Below are 18,827 nucleotides of genomic sequence, written 5' to 3' on the forward strand. Positions count from 1 at the left end.
AATGCAACGAGGATGTAAATACATGTGTAACGTCATGCACGTAAATAACAGAAAAGATCCACTGCTGTCACACTATTGGTGACAAATCACTAGAAACAGTAACTATCATAAAATACTTAGGAGTCATCATCCTTAGCGACCTAAAGTGGACTGACCACATATAGAGAAGGTGCCAGGTTGAGGTTCATTGGAAGGATCGTACAAATGAAATTCATTCACGAAATGGATGCGTAACTGTTGCTCATTACTCTGGAACCCTTTCCAGATCGGATAAATAGAACAGAGGGAAAGGGAGGGAGGAGAGAGAGAGAGAGAGAGAGAGAGAGAGAGAGAGAGAGAGAGAGAGAGAAGAGATTCAACGAAGAGTGGCGCGTTTCGTCACGTAATCGTTCAGTCAACTGGAGAGCGTTGCGGAGATAATTCAACGAACACCAGTGGCACACGCTACGAGACGGGTGTTCTGCAGCGTGGCGAAGAACTGTTGCAATGCAGACAGCGTACGTTCCAGGAAGAGCCACACGACGTATTACTTTCTTCCACACACGCCTCGCACGACGGGAACAACTAAGAAATTAGACGTCATACGGAGGTTTACCGAAACCCATTTTTGCAGTGCACGCTTCATAGATTTATCAGGGAACTGAGAAAAATGTGACTGCAGAGTATTGATGTAGATGTAATTTAAAAAGATAACAATGATATGGATAGGTGAAAGGTTACAAACCGCTCAGTAATAATTACGATGCGACTGCTAATCCAATTAGACCATTACCAAAACCCAGCTGACCAATAGTTTGCAGCTGCAACTTACGCAGCGTGACGGTAGCATAAGATAACACAGTTCCGTCAAGATTTCGGTAACAAAAATATGAGTTAATGGAAATACATGCAACTGAAATAGATAATGCAGCAATGATGTTTTTATTTTGAACAGTGTGTATGAGTAACAATGCACGGTTCACATTTAAAAATTGTGCCTACAAACTGATGTGATATTCGTTCCTTGTAGTCAGGGCTTCCCAACATGTGGTCCGCGGCCACCTTTCACCAAATCGTGTAAAATAATTGAATAAAAATGTGAAAATCAAATTCATCACTATTTTTCTTTTTTACTTCAGGTCGTATTCCCAAGCAGCCTTTGCGGTTCCTAAGTGAGAGCGAATACACAGTTTAGTGCCGGAGAAAGCGGCTCCTCTGATCGACTGTTTCGCAACACGGGGGTCGTTTGTGCGCCGGCTCACGGCGCCAGATGGGCTGAACACCTTTTACGCATGCGCGGAGCCAGCTTTGTCGGATTTATTATGTGAAAACGCTGCGAGTACTGCACTGGTTGCAATATCCTGTGGAAGTGGAATAACCGAGAAGCGTTAGTACAACGAAAGCTATTTAGAAATGGGCTTTATGGAGACAAGGAAGGGTAAAGCACAGTGTGTAATTTGTGCGCGAGTCCTTGCGAACAGTTCAATGGTTCCATTTAAATTGCGCCGTCATTTTGAAGGTACTCACCCGGATTTCCAGGCTAAAGACATCGATTTTTTCAAAAGGAAGAGTGCCGAACTAGCTGCTTCTCAGCATTGCATGAAAACTCATGCTAAAACGATTAATAAAAATTCATTAAAAGCTTCTTTCTTGCTTAGTTATCGAGTGGCAAAAACAGGCAAAGCTCATACCATTGCAGAAAATCTCATAAAGCCGTGTGTTAATGTGATTGTTTCTTGCATGCTAGACGAATTGGGAACATGGCACGTGCATTAAGAAGTTTTCAGTTCCCATGGGTTTCGCGCTGAAATTTAAAGTTACTGTGCTCTTGACTGACGAGGGGTCCGCCATGGATTTTCGACTGAAGAAGGGGGCCGCCAGCTGAGAAGGTTGGGAAGCCCTGCTTATCTTCTCATATTGCAGTTATTCATTTTGATTACAACAGGAAAGCGGAAGAATGAATTCACACTGCCGCTCGAGTGTTGTGCTTACCACGTGCTCTACATAAGCGCATTTTACACGAGCGATTTTCTTGTGTCCATCGACTATGGCACGTTAGTCTATTCCAGCGCTCCTAGCGTATTTTTCATGGACTAAGACACCATTGTTGAGGTGGACGTTTACGTTTCAGATGCCTTCGCGCCAAATTTGTTTGTATTCTGATTGTTATCTGCTGCAAAAGTGAATTCATGGGTGACAGGCTTTCTTTCGAAATGGTGGTCTACAGCAACATCATTTTGAAACTAGTAATCATAGCCAAATTCATAGTGAATGATATTGACAAAGATGTGTAGCAAATGTTCCACACTCCTGAGAACTGGAGGAACAGAAAAAGTGTCGTCCAAACATTTCAAAGTAGCATCATTTATTTACTCGAGAAAATAAATACACACATTGCATAAAAATATTTATAAAGCAATACATAGCGCCGTGTGGCGAGGCTTGCGTGCCTCAGCGATACAGATGGCCGTACCGTAGGTGCAACCACAACGGAGGGGTATCTGTTGAGAGGCCAGACAAACGTGTGGTTCCTGAAGAGGGGCAGCAGCCTTTTCAGTAGTTGCAAGGGCAACAGTCTGGATGATTGACTGACCTGGCCTTGTAACACTAACCAAAACGGCCTTGCTGTGCCGGTACTGCGAACGGCTGAAAGCAAGGGGAAACTGCAGCCGTAATTTTTCCCGAGGGCATGCAGCTTTACTGTATGATTACATGATGATGGCGTCCTCTTGGGTAAAATATTCCGGAGGTAAAATAGTCCCCCATTCGGATCTCCAGGCGGGGACTACTCAAGAGGACTCGTTATCAGGAGAAAGAAAATTGGCGTTCTACGGATCGGAGCGTGGAATGTCAGATCACTTAATCGGGCAGGTAGGTTAGAAAATTTAAAAAGGGAAATGGATAGGTTAAAGTTAGATATAGTGGGAATTAGTGAAGTTCGGTGGCAGGAGGTTCAAAAAATGGCTCTGAGCACTATGGAACTCAACTGCTGTGGTCATCAGTCCCCTAGAACTTAGAACTACTTAAACCTAACTAACCTAAGGACATCACACACATCCATGCCCGAGGCAGGATTCGAACCTGCGACCGTAGCAGTCGCACGGTTCCGGACTGTGCGCCTAGAACCGCGAGACCACCGCGGCCGGCGGTGACAGGAGGAACAAGACTTTCGGTCAGGTGAATACAGGGTTATAAATACAAAATCAAATAGGGGTAATGCAGGAGTAGGTTTAATAATGAATAAAAAATAGGAGTGCGGGTAAGCTACTACAAACACCATAGTGAACGCATTATTTTGGCCAAGATATACACGAAGCCCACACCTACTACAGTAGTAGAAATTTATATGCCAACTAGCTCTGCAGATGATGCAGAAATTGATGAAATGTATGATGGGATAAAGGAAATTATTCAGGTAGTGAAGGGAGACGAAAATTTAATAGTCGTGGGTGACTGGAATTCGAGAGTAGGAAAAGGGAGACAAGGAAACATAGTAGATGAATACGGATTGGGGGTAAGAAATGAAAGAGGAAGCCGCCAGGTAGAATTTTGCACAGAGCATAAATTAATCATAGCTAACACTTGGTTCAAGAATCATGAAAGAAGGTTGTATACATGAAAGAAACCTGGAGACACTAAAAGGTATCAGGTAGATTATATAATGGTAACACAGAGATTTAGGAACCAGGTTTTAAATTGTAAGACATTTCCAGGGGCAGATGTGGACTCTGACCACAATCTATTGGTCATGAACTGTAGATTAAAACTGAAGAAACTGCAAAAAGGTGGGAATTTAAGGAGATGGGACCTGGATAAACTGAAAGAACCAGAGGTTGTACAGAGTTTCAGGGAGAGCATAAGGGAACAATTGACAGGAATGGGGGAAAGAAATACAGTAGAAGAAGAATGGGTAGCTTTGAGGGATGAAGTAGTGAAAGCAGCAGACGATCAAGTAGGTAAAAAGACGAGGGCTGGTAGAAATCCTTGGGTAACAGAAGAAATATTGAATTTAATTGATGAAAGGAGAAAATATAAAAATGCAGTAAATGAAGCAGGCAAAAAGGAATACAAACGTCTCAAAAATGATATCGACAGGAAGTGCAAAACTGCTAAGCAGGGATGGCTAGAGGACAAATGTAAGGATGTAGAGGCTTATCTCACTAGGGGTAAGATATATACTGCCTACAGGAAAATTAGGGAGACCTTTGGAGAAAAGAGAACCACTTGTATGAATATCAAGAGCTCAGATGGAAACCCAGTTCTAAGCAAAGAAGGGAAAGCAGAAAGGTGGAAGGAGTATATAGAGGGTCTATACAAGGGCGATGTACTTAAGGACAATATTATGGAAATGGAAGAGGATGTAGATGAAGATGAAATGGGAGATACGATACTGCGTGAAGAGTCTGACAGATCACTGAAAGACCTGAGTCAAAACAAGGCCCCGGGAGTAGACAACACACCATTAGAACTACTGACAGCTTTGGGAGAGCCAGTCCTGACAGAACTCTACCATCTGGTGAGCAAGATGTATGAGACAGGCGAAATACCCTCAGACTTCAAGAAGAACATCAAAATTCCAATGCCAAAGAAAGCAGGTGTTGACAGATGTGAAAATTACCGAACTATCAGTTTAATAAGTCACAGCTGCAAAATACTAACGCGAATTATTTACAGACGAATGGAAAAACTGGTAGAAGCCGAACTCAGGGAAGATCAGTTTGGATTTCGTAGAAATGTTGGAACAAGTGAGGCAATACTGACCTTACGACTTATCTTAAAAGAAAGGTTAAGGAAAGGCAAACCTACATTTCTAGCATTTGTAGACTTAGAGAAAGCTTTTGACAATGTTGACTGGAAGACTCTCTTTCAAATTCTAAAGGTGGCAGGGGTAAAATACAGGGAGCGAAAGGCTATTTACAATTTGTACAGAAACCAGATGGCAGTTATAAGAGTCGAGGGGCATGAAAGGGAAGCAGTGGTTGGGAAGTGAGTGAGACAGGGTTGTAGCTTCTGCCTGATGTTATTCAATCTGTATATTGAGCAAGCAGTAAAGGAAACAAAAGAAAAGTTTGTAGTAGATATTAAAATCCAGGGAGAAGAAATAAAAACTTTGAGGTTCGCCGATGACATTGTAATTCTGTCAGAGACAGCAAAGGACTTGGAAGAACAGTTGAACGGAATGGATAGTGTCTTGAAAGGAGGATATAAGATGAACATCAACAAAAACAAAACAAGGATAATGGAATGTAGTCGAATTAAATCGGGTGATGCTGAGGGAATTAGATTAGGAAATGAGACACTTAAAGTAGTAAAAGAGTTTTGCTATTTGGGGAGCAAAATAACTGATGATGGTTGAAGTAGAGAGGATATAAAATGTAGACTGGCAATGTCAAGGAAAGCGTTTCTGAAGAAGAGAAATTTGTTAACATCGAGTGCAGATTTAAGTGTCAGGAAGTCGTTTCTGAAAGTATTTGTATGGAGTGTAGGCATGTATGGAAGTGAAAATGGACAATAAATAGTTTGGACAAGAAGAGAATAGAAGCTTTCGAAATGTGGTGCTACAGAAGAATGTTGAAGATTAGGTGCGTAGATCACGTAACTAATGAGGAGGTATTGAAAAGGATTGGGGAGAAGAGAAGTTTGTGACACAACTTGACTAGAAGAAGGGATCGGTTGGTAGGAAATGTCCTGAGGCATCAAGGGATCACAAATTTAGCATTGGAGGGCAGCGAGGCGGGTAAAAATCGTAGAGGGAGACCAAGAGATGAATACACTAAGCAGATTCAGAAGGATGTAGGTTGCAGTAGGTACTGGGACATGAAGAAGCTTGCACAGGATAGAGTCGCATGGAGAGCTGCATCAAACCAGTTTCAGGACTGAAGACCACAACAACAACAGCGCCTTGTGTGTTGTATTCTTTGTGAATGGCAAATAATTTACCAAACTGTATTTTTCTTTCGGAAAGCTGACCTTTTGACTTTTGAGCCAATGTTCATTTAAAAAAGGTTTTCATCTATTTACGTAGTTGTATAAATATATTCATTTTTTGACTCTTAGATATTTGGTCATCGTTGAGGGGGGGAATACTCATAGAAAAAATATCGAATCCTCATGTAGCTTATGCAATGTGTTCCGAAAATAAAGTAAACAATAAAGTATAGATTAAGAAAACACAAAACCTAGTACTGTAACTTGAGTGCATATGGCGAGAATTAGTTAACTTCCGGTGTTAACAGACGAGACGAGCGTCCCTGTTTTCTCCCATGCGCAGTATTCATCGGTTTCAGGAGTTCAGAACCCTACACTCGTTGGCGTCGCTGAACCACTCGGGACATGGTTGGGGACTCATCTACACGCAGAAAGATGACGCTTACCAACCACGAGCTGCCGGTTTCGATCGGGTCGTTCGTGTGAAACAGGCTTAATGCGAAGGGAGCTGGAGAAGGTGGAGGGAGCCGAGCTCTGCCTAGACAACGGGCATGAAAAGCAAGTTCGAAACACGACGATCTTGGCCCATCTGTCTTCGAAATTAGTTTCCATTACAAAAAAGGCAATTACATTAGTGTTTCACTAGGTTGAACATGAAATCCTTCAATGGGCGTGCGACCTTGTTTGGCTCAAATAATTTACTGTTATCTTACGCGCCAAAATTCTTTTCTTTTTGCTCCTGACGCGTTTCGCACTAGCGCATCTTCAGATGTTAATGGATACACAGTAATTAATCAGCAATGAACTTTCTTACTTAACATGTATTTGGCAGCTGCTATTAAGCATGTATGTTCAGTGTTGTCTATGTACCGTGTATCAGCAACGATGTGAAGATGCTGTATAACGAATCACGTCCGTAGTAAAAATAAAAGAATTTTGATGATTCAGATGAGAGTGAATTATTCGAAATTAAAGTGTTACGTGATTCCTGAAGTTTTCCCAGCGCGCGTCAGATCGAGCAATACCCTACGGATGGTACTGAAACAGACAGGAGGTGGTCACGATGTGCCACTGCGCCAATTTCTGATGTAAAGCTAGCGACATGCCCCAGGAAAACTCACCTGAAGATGGCTGAATGGCTGCCAGCCGAAATACCTTGGCAAGGTGTGGACATCATCTGGCTGCAAGCACAAAACCACATGAAATTAAATTGTATTAATCTTTCCAACATCAGCAGTTTGCTCCTTTAAGACATGGTCTTTGGAAACTGAGTGAAAAGAAACAGGTTTGCCTGACGCATGCAGTTGGGCGGGAACTGAAGTTTCCACCTCGCCCCACCTAACGTCAGTCGGTCCGTAGCGAAGCTGAACTTCCAGATGTTCAACTCGTGGTCCCGCACATGTCTCACTTCGGCCTTCATTTGGAAGGTTCGGACGCTGCAGTTCACCGAGACAACACCTGCTGTCAGTAGGAATTTTATTTTCCTCACCAAGTTGCCTTGGATTTGGCGTGAAATACGTTAGTGCAGTGTCCGTACAAACACTGTAAAATGCAGACACTGCACTGATGTAATGTCAGTAAACCACCGAAGAGCAGCGAGGTGACTGAACACAAACAGAATTTATGGTAACCACAGGGTACCAACTTCCGGTAGATTGTCTGCCCGTCAAATGCGTCAAAAATTATGTAGACTCCACCGTTGTTACAGAACATAATATTAAACCTGCATATTGACTCCGTTTTATGGCGTACCATTGTAAGACTGACCTGCTTGGACAATGAAATTTCCAGAGGAACATTAACCCTTGCCACAAAATCAGAATTAATGGGTTTGACCGCCGATGGATCGTGTGAAGCCTTGAGCCACAAGGTCGGTGGATATAAATTCTATTTGATACAAGGTCACGATACAAAATACCGACCATCCTATTAAGAGAGCGTAGTGGTTGTGCATTGACGCTCTGTAAATGGTGTAGAACTGGTGCCAGATCGTCATATGATCCTCCACCGCTGACGAAAATCTGGGGGATGAATTACCGTCCTCATATCCAGTTTTGGTTTAGGCAGTTCCGCTTGGTCCAGTGTCAAGTACGCTGCAAATGGTCTTTCCATCACTTCTTAGAACGCCAAACATTCCTTTATCCTTGAGGTGTATATTTGTTTATTATTTTAGGTATTCGTTCTTCTGGCGTCCCTTGAAGGTGTTCGTACCATTTCTTTTGTACTCCTCTATTTTCTGAAGTATGCTTTTGGCACCCTGTTCACTTCTGATTTCACTTTTTTTATCCGATCTATGATGTAACCAGCTAGCGGCCTTAGGAGGCTCCCTTCTGCTGCTTCAATCCCGCTACTTTCAGTGGTGGTTGGAGTCCAAGTCTTTGACCCTTACATTAGAATTCGTACTGCCTTCACATTAAAAAATTTTAGTACTATCTCTTTTCTATTTGTTTGGAGGAGAGAGCGATTTATAGTACCTACCAACTGCTGGATTCTTGCAGTTTGCATTCTTCATCATTGTGTGTGATATTTGAAAGGCCAAGGCATTTAAAAGTACATATTTGTTCTACCGACTTATCATTTATTATTTTTGCTATAAAGCACTCCTTACCATGAAATGCCGTTACCTTAGTTTTGCTTTTAGGTATTGTCATTACTCTCTGTAATTAATCCTCTGAGTCCGCTAAGATCATTTGATCACCTGCGAGCGGGAGCGTATTTATAAGTTTATTGTTAAACTTAAGATGGTGCACCACTTTTTTCTGCCACGTCTTTACGACGTCCTCTCAGTATATATTAAATAATGTGAGTAATAAAGGGACACCCCCTGAGGGGGAACCTGTTCCCCTACCGGGCGCGTCCCCAGGTGGCGGATAGGGGAAAGCTCTACAGATATGTAGGGTAGGTGGGAAATAAAATACCACCCGTGGACCAACACAGGACCAGAAATCCAAAGGCGACTGTCTCACATTGGGCGGTCTTTGGTCAGCGTCTGTTCCCCAGGTTAGGGGCGGCTGGGAAAAACCTCCAGGGCTAACAACCGTGGTTGTAAATTTGTGGCTCGAAGAGTCACCCCTTACATAATACTATCAATCATGGAAGAGTGTAATGTGAAACAAATTACCCCAGGTGGACAATCCACCGCACCAAGGTGCGCAAGCAGACTATCGGATTCTGGGGAGTCTGCAGCATTGCACAGAGATGAATCGGGAAATGATAAGACATCAAGCAAATTGAAATGTAAAAAAACAAGTTACATAGCTACTTTCAATGTAAACTCTCTTTTAAAAACAGGAAAATTAAAACATCTTACAGATACCCTCAAACATCATAGAATACTCATAACATCACTACAAGAAACTCGATACATAGATGAAAACAATTTTGATTCCGGAGGTTTCAGAATATACAAAGGAAGGGTAGGCAAAAGAATAATGAAAAACACACCCCACCTCGGAACGGGCTTTATAATAGATAAAAGTATTTTAGACTCCATTATCAGCTTTCAATCACAATCGGAAAGACTCTCCACACTCACTTTTAAATCTGCTAATAGAGTATACACAATTGTGAATGCACATGCCCCCATAAATGAAGACAATAGGAAAAATAAGGAAAAGGTGGAACGTTTTTGGGAACAACTAGATGACGTGGTGCAAAAGATCCCAGACAAACACAACAACATCATACTTACGGGGGACTTCAATGCTCAAGTAGGAAAAGAGAAGAAATACAAAAATATTGTTGGAAACTACCCAGCGCGCAATAGAACTAACCAAAATGGAGTCAGATTAGTAGAACTCTGCCAAGCGCATGGCTTGATCCTGAAATCCACAGCCTTTAAGAGACTACCCAGAAAACAGAAGACATGGACCTCACCAAACCCACACTTGGGTGAATTTCAACTTGATCATGTGGCGATAAAATGGAAACACCATACAGAAATACAAAATGTCAAAGTACTCAGAGGAGCAAACTTGGATTCTGATCACTATCTTTCTAAAATAAAACTCAAAATTATCCCCAAAAGGAAAGATAGAAACAGTAAACCCAAAAGCAGAAGATACGATCCAGAAAAGATAATGAATTCAAAGGAGTTTCCCCTCGCAACTCAAGATGTAAGGAACCAAAATTGGGATCAAATGAAGGAAAGCCTACTAACCAAAGCTGAACAAATAGCACCTATAACCAAAATCAAAAAACACGCATGGTGGACAGAGGAATGTGACAAACTTATTGAGCAAAGAAAGAAAGCATGGCAACAGATGCAATCTCAGAAAAATGAATATAATAGGCAAAATTTCCTGAGTGTAAGAAAACTAGTGAGTAAAAACCTCAAAAGAATTAAAAAAGCACAAGAAGATCAACTCCTTTTGCAGATCAACGAAGACTTCAACAAAAACAAGACTAGGAGCTTTTACAGAACTTTTAAACAAAAAATAACCAAGTACAGCCCACCGACACTCCAATTACAAGATAAAAATGGTAATATTGTACACAACAACAGGGATAATTGCAAAATTTTGAGGGAATATTTCAGAAACCTTCTCAACTGTAAAGAACCAATTGAAAAAATGGATTTCAGCAACTCAACTTCAACAAGTCCTAACTCAGAACCACCCACCGTCGAGGAACTACAATCAATCATTTTGAATCTCAAAAACTATAAGGCTTCGGGAGAGAACCAAATTACAGCTGAACTGTGGAAAAATGTCAATAGAAATGCCATAGAATCTCTCCAAAACATATTTGAAGAAATATGGAAAACAGAAAGAATTCCGGATGAATGGAAGATGGCCCTCATTCACCCAATTCATAAGAGGGGATCCAGAACAGACCCCAACAATTACAGAGGGATTTCGCTCCTTGACGTAACATACAAAATACTGTCTAAAGTCCTTTTGAACAGAGCAGAACCCCAGCTAGATTGTCAACTTGGAGAATACCAGGCAGGCTTCAGGAAGGGAAGATCCTGCCCAGAACAAATTCTAAACCTCAAAAATCTTATGGCCTACCAAAAATCGAGAGCAAAAGCGTATGTCATCACATTCATTGACTTTCAAAAGGCGTACGACTCCATAGACAGGGAATCTCTAATCTCCATATTAAAAGAATTGAACCTAGACAATAAAACTACAAACCTAATTAGAGAAACCATCACCAACACATACTCCAAAATTAAATTTATGGGAGAACTCTCAGACCTATTTGAGATAAAAACTGGAGTACGACAAGGTGATGGACTCTCTCCATTGTTATTTAACTGTGCCCTAGAAAAAATAGTAAGAGAATGGAACAAGAAAATCAATAGTGGAATCCGACTAGGAACAAAAAACAAAGGCATCAAGGTTAATTGCCTAGCATTTGCAGATGATATGGCCCTACTAGCTGAAACATGGGAAGAAGCCAAAGAACAGATCCTCGAATTACAGAAACAAGCAGAGAAAATAGGCCTTAAAATTTCTTTTGAAAAAAACCAAAATAATCACAAATATAAAAAAGCCAATGAAATATCTTAAAGTAAGAGACCAAAAGATCGAAATTGTTAAAGAATTCAAATATCTTGGTGAATGGATTAGCTGGAACGCCCTTGAGAAAAAAGCAATAGAATTAAGAAGAAACAAAGTTGAACTAACCTTTCAGCTTACTAAAAATACTTATAATAAAAAGTCCCTCTCATGGAATTCAAAAATAAAACATTACAACACTGTCATTAAACCAGAAGCACTATATGCAGCTGAGACATTATCTATCACTAACCATGGCCCAATTGAAAGGCTAGAGATCAAAGAAAGAAAAATGTTGAGAAAAATTTTAGGCCCCAAATTTCATAACGACAAACTAATTCATACCAAAAATGAAACACTCTACAAAACCACAGAAAAACTTTCGGATACAATGAGGAAAAGAAGAATTGAGTTTTATGGGCACATTCTCAGAATGAACCCAAATGGACTTACAAAAAGAATGTTTGACTACTTCAGGAATAAAAAATCCAAACCAAATTGGTTTATCCAAACAAAGAAAGACTTAAGAGAACTACACATCACAGAAAAAATGCTCACAGACAGGACCGCAAAAATGATAAGCAAAGACAGAAAAGAGGGATTCCAGCTCCAAAATAGAAAGAAAAGAACGATTGTCATCTCTGATGAGGAAAGAAAAGCAAGATCAGAAAGAATGAAGCAGTACTGGGCGAAAAGAAAGGCACAGAACACACAGAAGTGATTGATTCAACGTACCCCAAAGTTGGGTGAAACGAAGAAGAAGAAGAAGAAGAAAGGGACACCCTTGACTCACTCCTTCATAGAGGTCTCTCGCAAACGGACTTCCTTGAATTAATGTATATGGAACCAGCGAAGTAAGATTGTTCGACGTGGAGACATGTCTGAATGATAAAAAGGAGGTATTGTGTGTGGAGGTTTTAACAGGCTCTTCCCTCTGTTTGGCTTCTGTTACTTTGCACCAACAAATAATATGTAACGTTGAGCATTTGTGAACAATGCGATTATTTGCTTTAATAAGAGAAAATGGGCAAGTGGCTGTTAAAAACAATAAAAGTTATTTAACATTGGTTTCGTTCATGTAGTATCTTTCTTTGATAGGCTGTCTAGTTCGATGATATCGCTTCCTACGAGAGGGTGGGGTGTTGCATTAATGTACGTACAATCAAATGTAATAATGAAGCAGGAACTGAGGTTTCGCTTCAGTTTTTAACGTTTGTCTACTCATTCATTTCACAATATCCAAAACACTTTGCATGATTCGAAGAAAGCGTTTACAAAAATCAAAATTCAGTTCAGCTCAACATGCTTGCATCCATCTCTTTCCATCTCAACTGTACAATTCTAGATTGCACTGTCCAACCAGCTACGCGAGCACACAACTATAAATGACCGATTGCTACACAAACAAAACACTGATACGTGAAGTCGCATTTCAGAGATATTTGAAAACATCGATCTTCCATGTCACAAATATATGTGTACAGTATCGATCTGATCGAAAAGATTTCCAAAAAGTTACATATTTGGCCTTTCATTAATAAAAAATGATTATAGGAAATAGTTTTATATTAATGATATATCAAGAAGGTAAATACTTCAGCATTTGAGGTATTCTGGCCTACAATACTTCTGGAAAAAAACAGGTGTTTTTTTAGCAGTTCCATTATGTGGTGTCCATGGTTGCACCATAAATGAAGTTTCCAGATTTGCTGGCGCATTAAAGTCAGCTGTCCTACGTGTCCGCAACGAATCACACAGCGTGATGTGGTCGCAGAAAGATCCCAGATGGAGAAGTGTATCACGCCTATTCAGTGACGATCGGTTTAGCCCATGACAGGAATTCTTGCTTACAGTGGATGCGGGTCCATCTCAAACAGGTCCATGCATCAGAGACCAGTGGATTTCAGGATACAACGAAATGCGGCTGTTTTACGCAGCATAGCGGAAAAGTGTGGGTACTACTAGCTTATTTACAGTACAAAGTCGACTTCCTTTTAGGTGTAATTTGATTCCTGCAGGTTATCACTGGAACATGTAACACACAAGAAAGTTATTGTGACAGTAAACAGCCACTTTCTTTTATGCTATCGCCATTAATCTGATTTATTTCGCTGTGTTGTTTAGAGCGAGCAAACGCCAGGAGCTCTGCGTGTAGCGATCAGTTTCATCCGACAGGGGCGCTGGCAGACTGCTCCGGCGTCCCCCTTGAGGTGGAGCGATGGTGTGGCTGGCCCCTGCCCTGCTGTGTGTTTGCGCCGCCTGCTGGCTGCTGTCGAGGTACAGCCACTTCCGGCGCGCGCGCCTGCCCTTCATCCCTCCGTGGCCCGTGGTGGGCAACATGGGCGCCGTCGCCCTCAGGCAGACGCCCTTCCACGACCTGGCCGCCCACTTCTACCGCAGCCTGGCCCCCCACCGCTGCGGGGGCCTCTTCACCTTCACCACGCCGGTCCTCCTGACCAGGGACCCACAGCTGATTGGACTGCTCTTCGCCAAAGAGTTCGACCACTTCACTGACCGACAAGAGCTCATCCCGGAGACTGCTGATCCGCTTTTTGGGAAAAGCCTCTTCGGTCTCCAAGGTGAGACAACATTCTTTCCAATAATACACTGACGGAAAAAATAACAACACCAAAAAAAAATATTTCATGTAAAACAGTGAAATTTGTCCAGGTAACATATGTAAGTGATTAAGATTTGACTGGAATACTCTCTTAAAAATTCTGAAGGTGACAGGGGTAAAATACAGAGAGCGAAAGGCTATTTACAATTTGTACCGAAACCAGATGGCAGTTATAAGAGTCGAGGGACATGAAAGGGAGGCAGTGGTTGGGAAGGGAGTGAGACAGGGTTGTAGCCTTTGCCCGATGTTATTCAAACTGTATATTGAGCAAGCAGTAAAGGAAACAAAAGAAAAATTCGGAGTACGAATTAAAATCGATGGAGAACAAATAAAAACTTTGAGGTTCGCCGGTGACATTGTAATTCTGTCAGAGACACCAAAGGACTTGGAAGGGCAGCTGAACGGAATGGACAGTGTCTTGAAAGGAGGATATAAGATGAACATCAACAAAAGCAAAACGAGAATAATGGAATGTAGTCGAACTAAGTCGGGTGATGCTGAGGGAATTAGATTAGGAAATGAGGCACTTAAAGTAGCAAAGGAGTTTTCCTATTTGGGGAGCAAAATAACTAATGATGGTCGAAGTACAGAGGATATAAAATATAGACTGGCAATGGCAACGAAAGTGTTTCTTAAGAAGAGTATTTTGGTAACATCATGTATAGAGTTACGTGGCAGGAAGTCGTTTCTGAAAGTATTTGTATGGAGTGTAGCCATGTGTGGAAGTGAAACATGGACGATTAATAGTTTAGACAAGAAGAGAATAGATGCTTTCGAGATGTGGTGCTACAGAAGAATGCTGAAGGTTATATGGGTAGGACACGTAACTAATGAGGAGGAATTGAATAGAATTGGAGAGAAGAGAAATTTGTGGAACAACTTGACTAAAAGAAGGGAGCGGTTGGTAAGGCATGTTCTGAGGCATCAAGGGATCACCAATATAGTACTGGAGGGCAGCGTGGAGGGTAAAAGTCGTAGAGGGAGACCAAGAGATGCATACACTAAACAGATTCAGAAGGATGTAGGTTGCAGTAGGTACTGGGAGATGAAGAACATTGCACAGGATTGAGCAGCATGGAGAGCTGCATCAAACCAGTCTCAGGACTGAAGGCCACAACAACAACAACAAGCCTGCAAGATCACACGTTACTGTAAGCGGGAGATAAATAATTGCAAATGTGAAAGGCTAGTATGTTAATAACTGGTGTAAAGGCCAGGATTTTGAATACAGGCATGCAGACGTGCAGGCACTGTTGTAAATGTGCCGGATGTCGGTGTGGGATGAAGTTCCACGCCTGTTGCACTTAGTCAGTTAATACAGGGACTTCTAATGCTGGTTCAGATGAAGCTGGAGTTGTCATCCAATGAAGTCCCATATGTGCTCGACTGGAGACAGATCTGTCGATGGAGCAGGCTAAGGGAACATGTCGACACTCTGTAGAGCATGTTGCGTTATGGCTCTGAGCACTATGGGACTTAACTTCTGAGGTCATCAGTCACCTAGAACTTAGAACTACTTAAACCTAACTAACTTAAGGACATCACACACATCCATGCCCGAGGCAGGATTCGAACCTGCGACCGTAGCGGTCAGTCGGGTTCCAGACTGTAGCGCCTAGAACCGCACGGCCACTTCGGCCGGCCATGTTGGGTTACAACAGCGGTATGTGGGCGACCGTTATCCTATTGGAAAACACCCCCGGGAATGCAGCACAAGAGGCCCACTCTCCAGCCTGACGTACAACTGGGTGCGTGGGGTGAGCACGAGAGTACTCCTGCGATCATACAAAGTCTCAACCCAGGGGGAAATTCCAGGTGTACGTCCAGTTTGTCTAGCACGCAGACACGTTGGCTGTGGGCTCTCAACTGGTCTGCTCCTAACCAAAGCACGTCCATCCGTTGCAGCGAAGTAGAACCAGCTTTCATTAGAAAACAGTACAGATCTCCACCATGCCCTCAAATGATCTTTCTCGTGATACCACTGAAGTCGCACATGGCGGTGGTTTGGGATCAGTGGCATGCACATTACAGGGCGTCCGACCCGGAGTTTTCCTTGAAGTAACCGACTTGTAGCAGTTCGTTGTGTCGCTGTGGTGCCAACTGCTGCTCAGACTGCTGCTGCAGATGCAGCACGATGCGTCAGAACCGTACACCGAACACGATGACGTACACCGAACACGATAGAGTAAGACTCAGTTTTTACAGTTTCTAACTCACAATTCAACAAGAACCGATATTTTGATCGGAGACAGAACAGTTCAAGTTCCTAGGCGTTCGGATAGATAGTAAGCTGTTGTGGAAAGTCCATGTTCAGGATCTTGTTCAGAAACTAAATGCTGCTTTATTTACCATTAGAATAGTATCTGAAATAAGTGACACTTCAACACGAAACGTTGTCTACTTCGCATATTTTCATACGCTTGTCATATGGTTAAATTTTTTGGGTAATTCTTCTGATTCAAAAAGGGTATTTTTGCTCAAAAACGGGCTGTTCGAGCTATATGATGTGTAAGTTCGAGAACCTCTTGTCGACCCCTATTCAATAGTCTGGGAATTCTGACATTGCCCTCACAGTATATATTTTCTTTAATGTCGTTTGTTGTTAGCAATATTAGCCTATTCCCAAGACTTAGCAGCTTTCACTCAGTTAATACTAGGCAGAAATCCAATCTGCATGTGGAATGCACTTCCTTGACTCTTGTGCAGAAAGGAGTGTAGTATTCCGCTCCATCCATTTTCAATAAGCTATCACAAGAACTCAAAAATCTTAGCAGTAGCCCAAACACTTTTAAGTCTAAACTGAAGAGTTTCCTCGTGGCTCACTCCTTGTATTCTGTAGGATCTCCTGGAAGAGCTGAAAAATTAAGCAAATTCAAGTGTTACATTGTTGATTTTCTTTATTTAAAATTACGAATTGTCGCCTGAATAAGTTTCTTATATTTCATTTTATCTGTTTCTACTATCGTGTTATAATTTCATGTATTGACTCGTTCCATGACCATGGAGACTTCTCCTTCATTTGGTCCCACGGAACAATAAATAAATAAATGGTCTTCCCTCTCGGTGGTGCTCGTTGCCGACTGGAAGCCGGTCTTCTTGGGACCGTACATTCTCTGACAACCGCTGCCAGCGATAATGTACAGTTGCTACATTCCTGCCAGGTCTTTCTGTAATATCGCAGAAGGAACATCCAAGTTGTCGCAGCCCTATTACACGATCTCGTTCAAACTCAATAAGGTATTCGTAATAGGCCTTTGCTGCCCTAAAGGCATTCTTGACTAATATCAACTCACCACGTCAAATCTCAAAGGTAACTAACGTTCACGACCGTTAGAGCGCGTATTTAAAACAAATCTGGCTTGTGTCCTCATTGTGGCGCAACTAGCGCCGGTCTTACCAGACCGGCGCGAGATGTGAATAGAGATGTAGATAGACGCCTACCGACGATTCTTTACGTCGCACGACTCCTTCTTGGTGTTGCGATCTTTTTCCCGACAGTGTAATTTACTGAAATTCTCTTTTACTTTCGAAAACCCAGCCATCACTATTATGAACATAAGAATATAAAATAATCACGGTCACAACTGAATAATCTTTTCGGACGGGGTACACATCGTTATTATTATTGATCGAAATAGCCATCTGAGGGGTACAGAAATAATAAGAAAATGTTGAAATAATCGAAGAGTACAGCTACTTTCGTAATAAATTTACGTTTCTTCTAGATCAGTGGTGCCCAACGGAAGCATAATTACCACTGGACATGAAATTAATTTTTCTGATGTGAACAAAGAAAAATGCTCTTTGTTTTTTTTTTTTAACTGTCTCTATTAGCGTATATTTTCCTGACATGGAAGACGCCAAGCGCTATTTTCAGAGAATGTAATTCGAACAAAAATATAATTTCGCGGACTCCGTGAAAACAATTGAAAATAGACTTTGTTAACTCAATAATCACAACATTTTCGTGAAATACGGGTGGTATCCATCATTATCGCATAAAACATGAATAATAGTGAAATATTTCGTTACAAATTGCTTGAGTCATAGTGCATTATCGATTTCGGTACAAATAATGACAAAATCGAGACACTGAGTGAACGTGGCAGCACGACGTACGACGTGAATTGTACCACTAAACAGAAACTCAGAATATTGTCGGTGTTAACTGTACTATCGATCTCAATTGCTCACTTGTCGTTGGTTTCATAAAGTATCAGGAGACTGTATACAATAACACTGAGAGCTGCAGACTACTTCAAAGAACTACACGACTACGATCCACCAAAACAAGAATTTAATATTGATAACAAAAAGCAAATACAACCAGACTAACAGTCACCAATAACAAAAGAAATCGTTAAAAGTACTTAAAATAACAGTATATCAGGCTACTGCTTTTCCTCTGTCCGACCTATAAACTTATCGTGAACAAAACATTATTGCATCGCACAGAAACGGGAACTTATAAAGATGTAGTAGCTCGGAGTAGTTTTACAAAAGGCCACCACGCGCGGTCTGTGGCGACTTGCCGCGGTTGGTGGCACGTAACATGGCTACGTATTTGTAACTATTACGTAATGTATCTGTTACGCATACAAATATAAACATGTTTTACAAGCCACTGAAGATGCGCCACTAAAGATACTTCATAAATAAAAGAAGCGAAACGCTTATGGCAAGAAAAACCTCCTTTCATTTTGTTGCAAGTATGGAACATACCTCTATGAATCTTGAAATAGCTAAGGAACGACGGAAAAAGAAAAAAAGACGATAAAAATTCCATTAAAGAAAGC

At 41.6% G+C, this 18,827-nt stretch overlaps 1 protein-coding gene across 3 annotated transcripts in view; it reads left to right on the top strand.

Annotated features, from left to right (window-relative positions):
• The window catches only part of LOC124777103 (cytochrome P450 9e2-like), a 77,140-nt gene that overhangs the window by 24,914 nt on the left and 33,399 nt on the right, over positions 1-18,827 (top strand). For all 3 annotated transcript variants that reach the window (XM_047252388.1, XM_047252386.1, XM_047252387.1), the window contains exon 2: positions 13,587-13,990. In XM_047252388.1, the coding sequence (XP_047108344.1) occupies positions 13,630-13,990 (361 nt within the window). In that variant the 5' untranslated portion in view covers positions 13,587-13,629. The remainder of the gene's footprint in view (positions 1-13,586; positions 13,991-18,827) is intronic.

Source organism: Schistocerca piceifrons, chromosome 2 (assembly GCF_021461385.2).
Source record: "Schistocerca piceifrons isolate TAMUIC-IGC-003096 chromosome 2, iqSchPice1.1, whole genome shotgun sequence".
NCBI lineage: Eukaryota > Metazoa > Arthropoda > Insecta > Orthoptera > Acrididae > Schistocerca > Schistocerca piceifrons.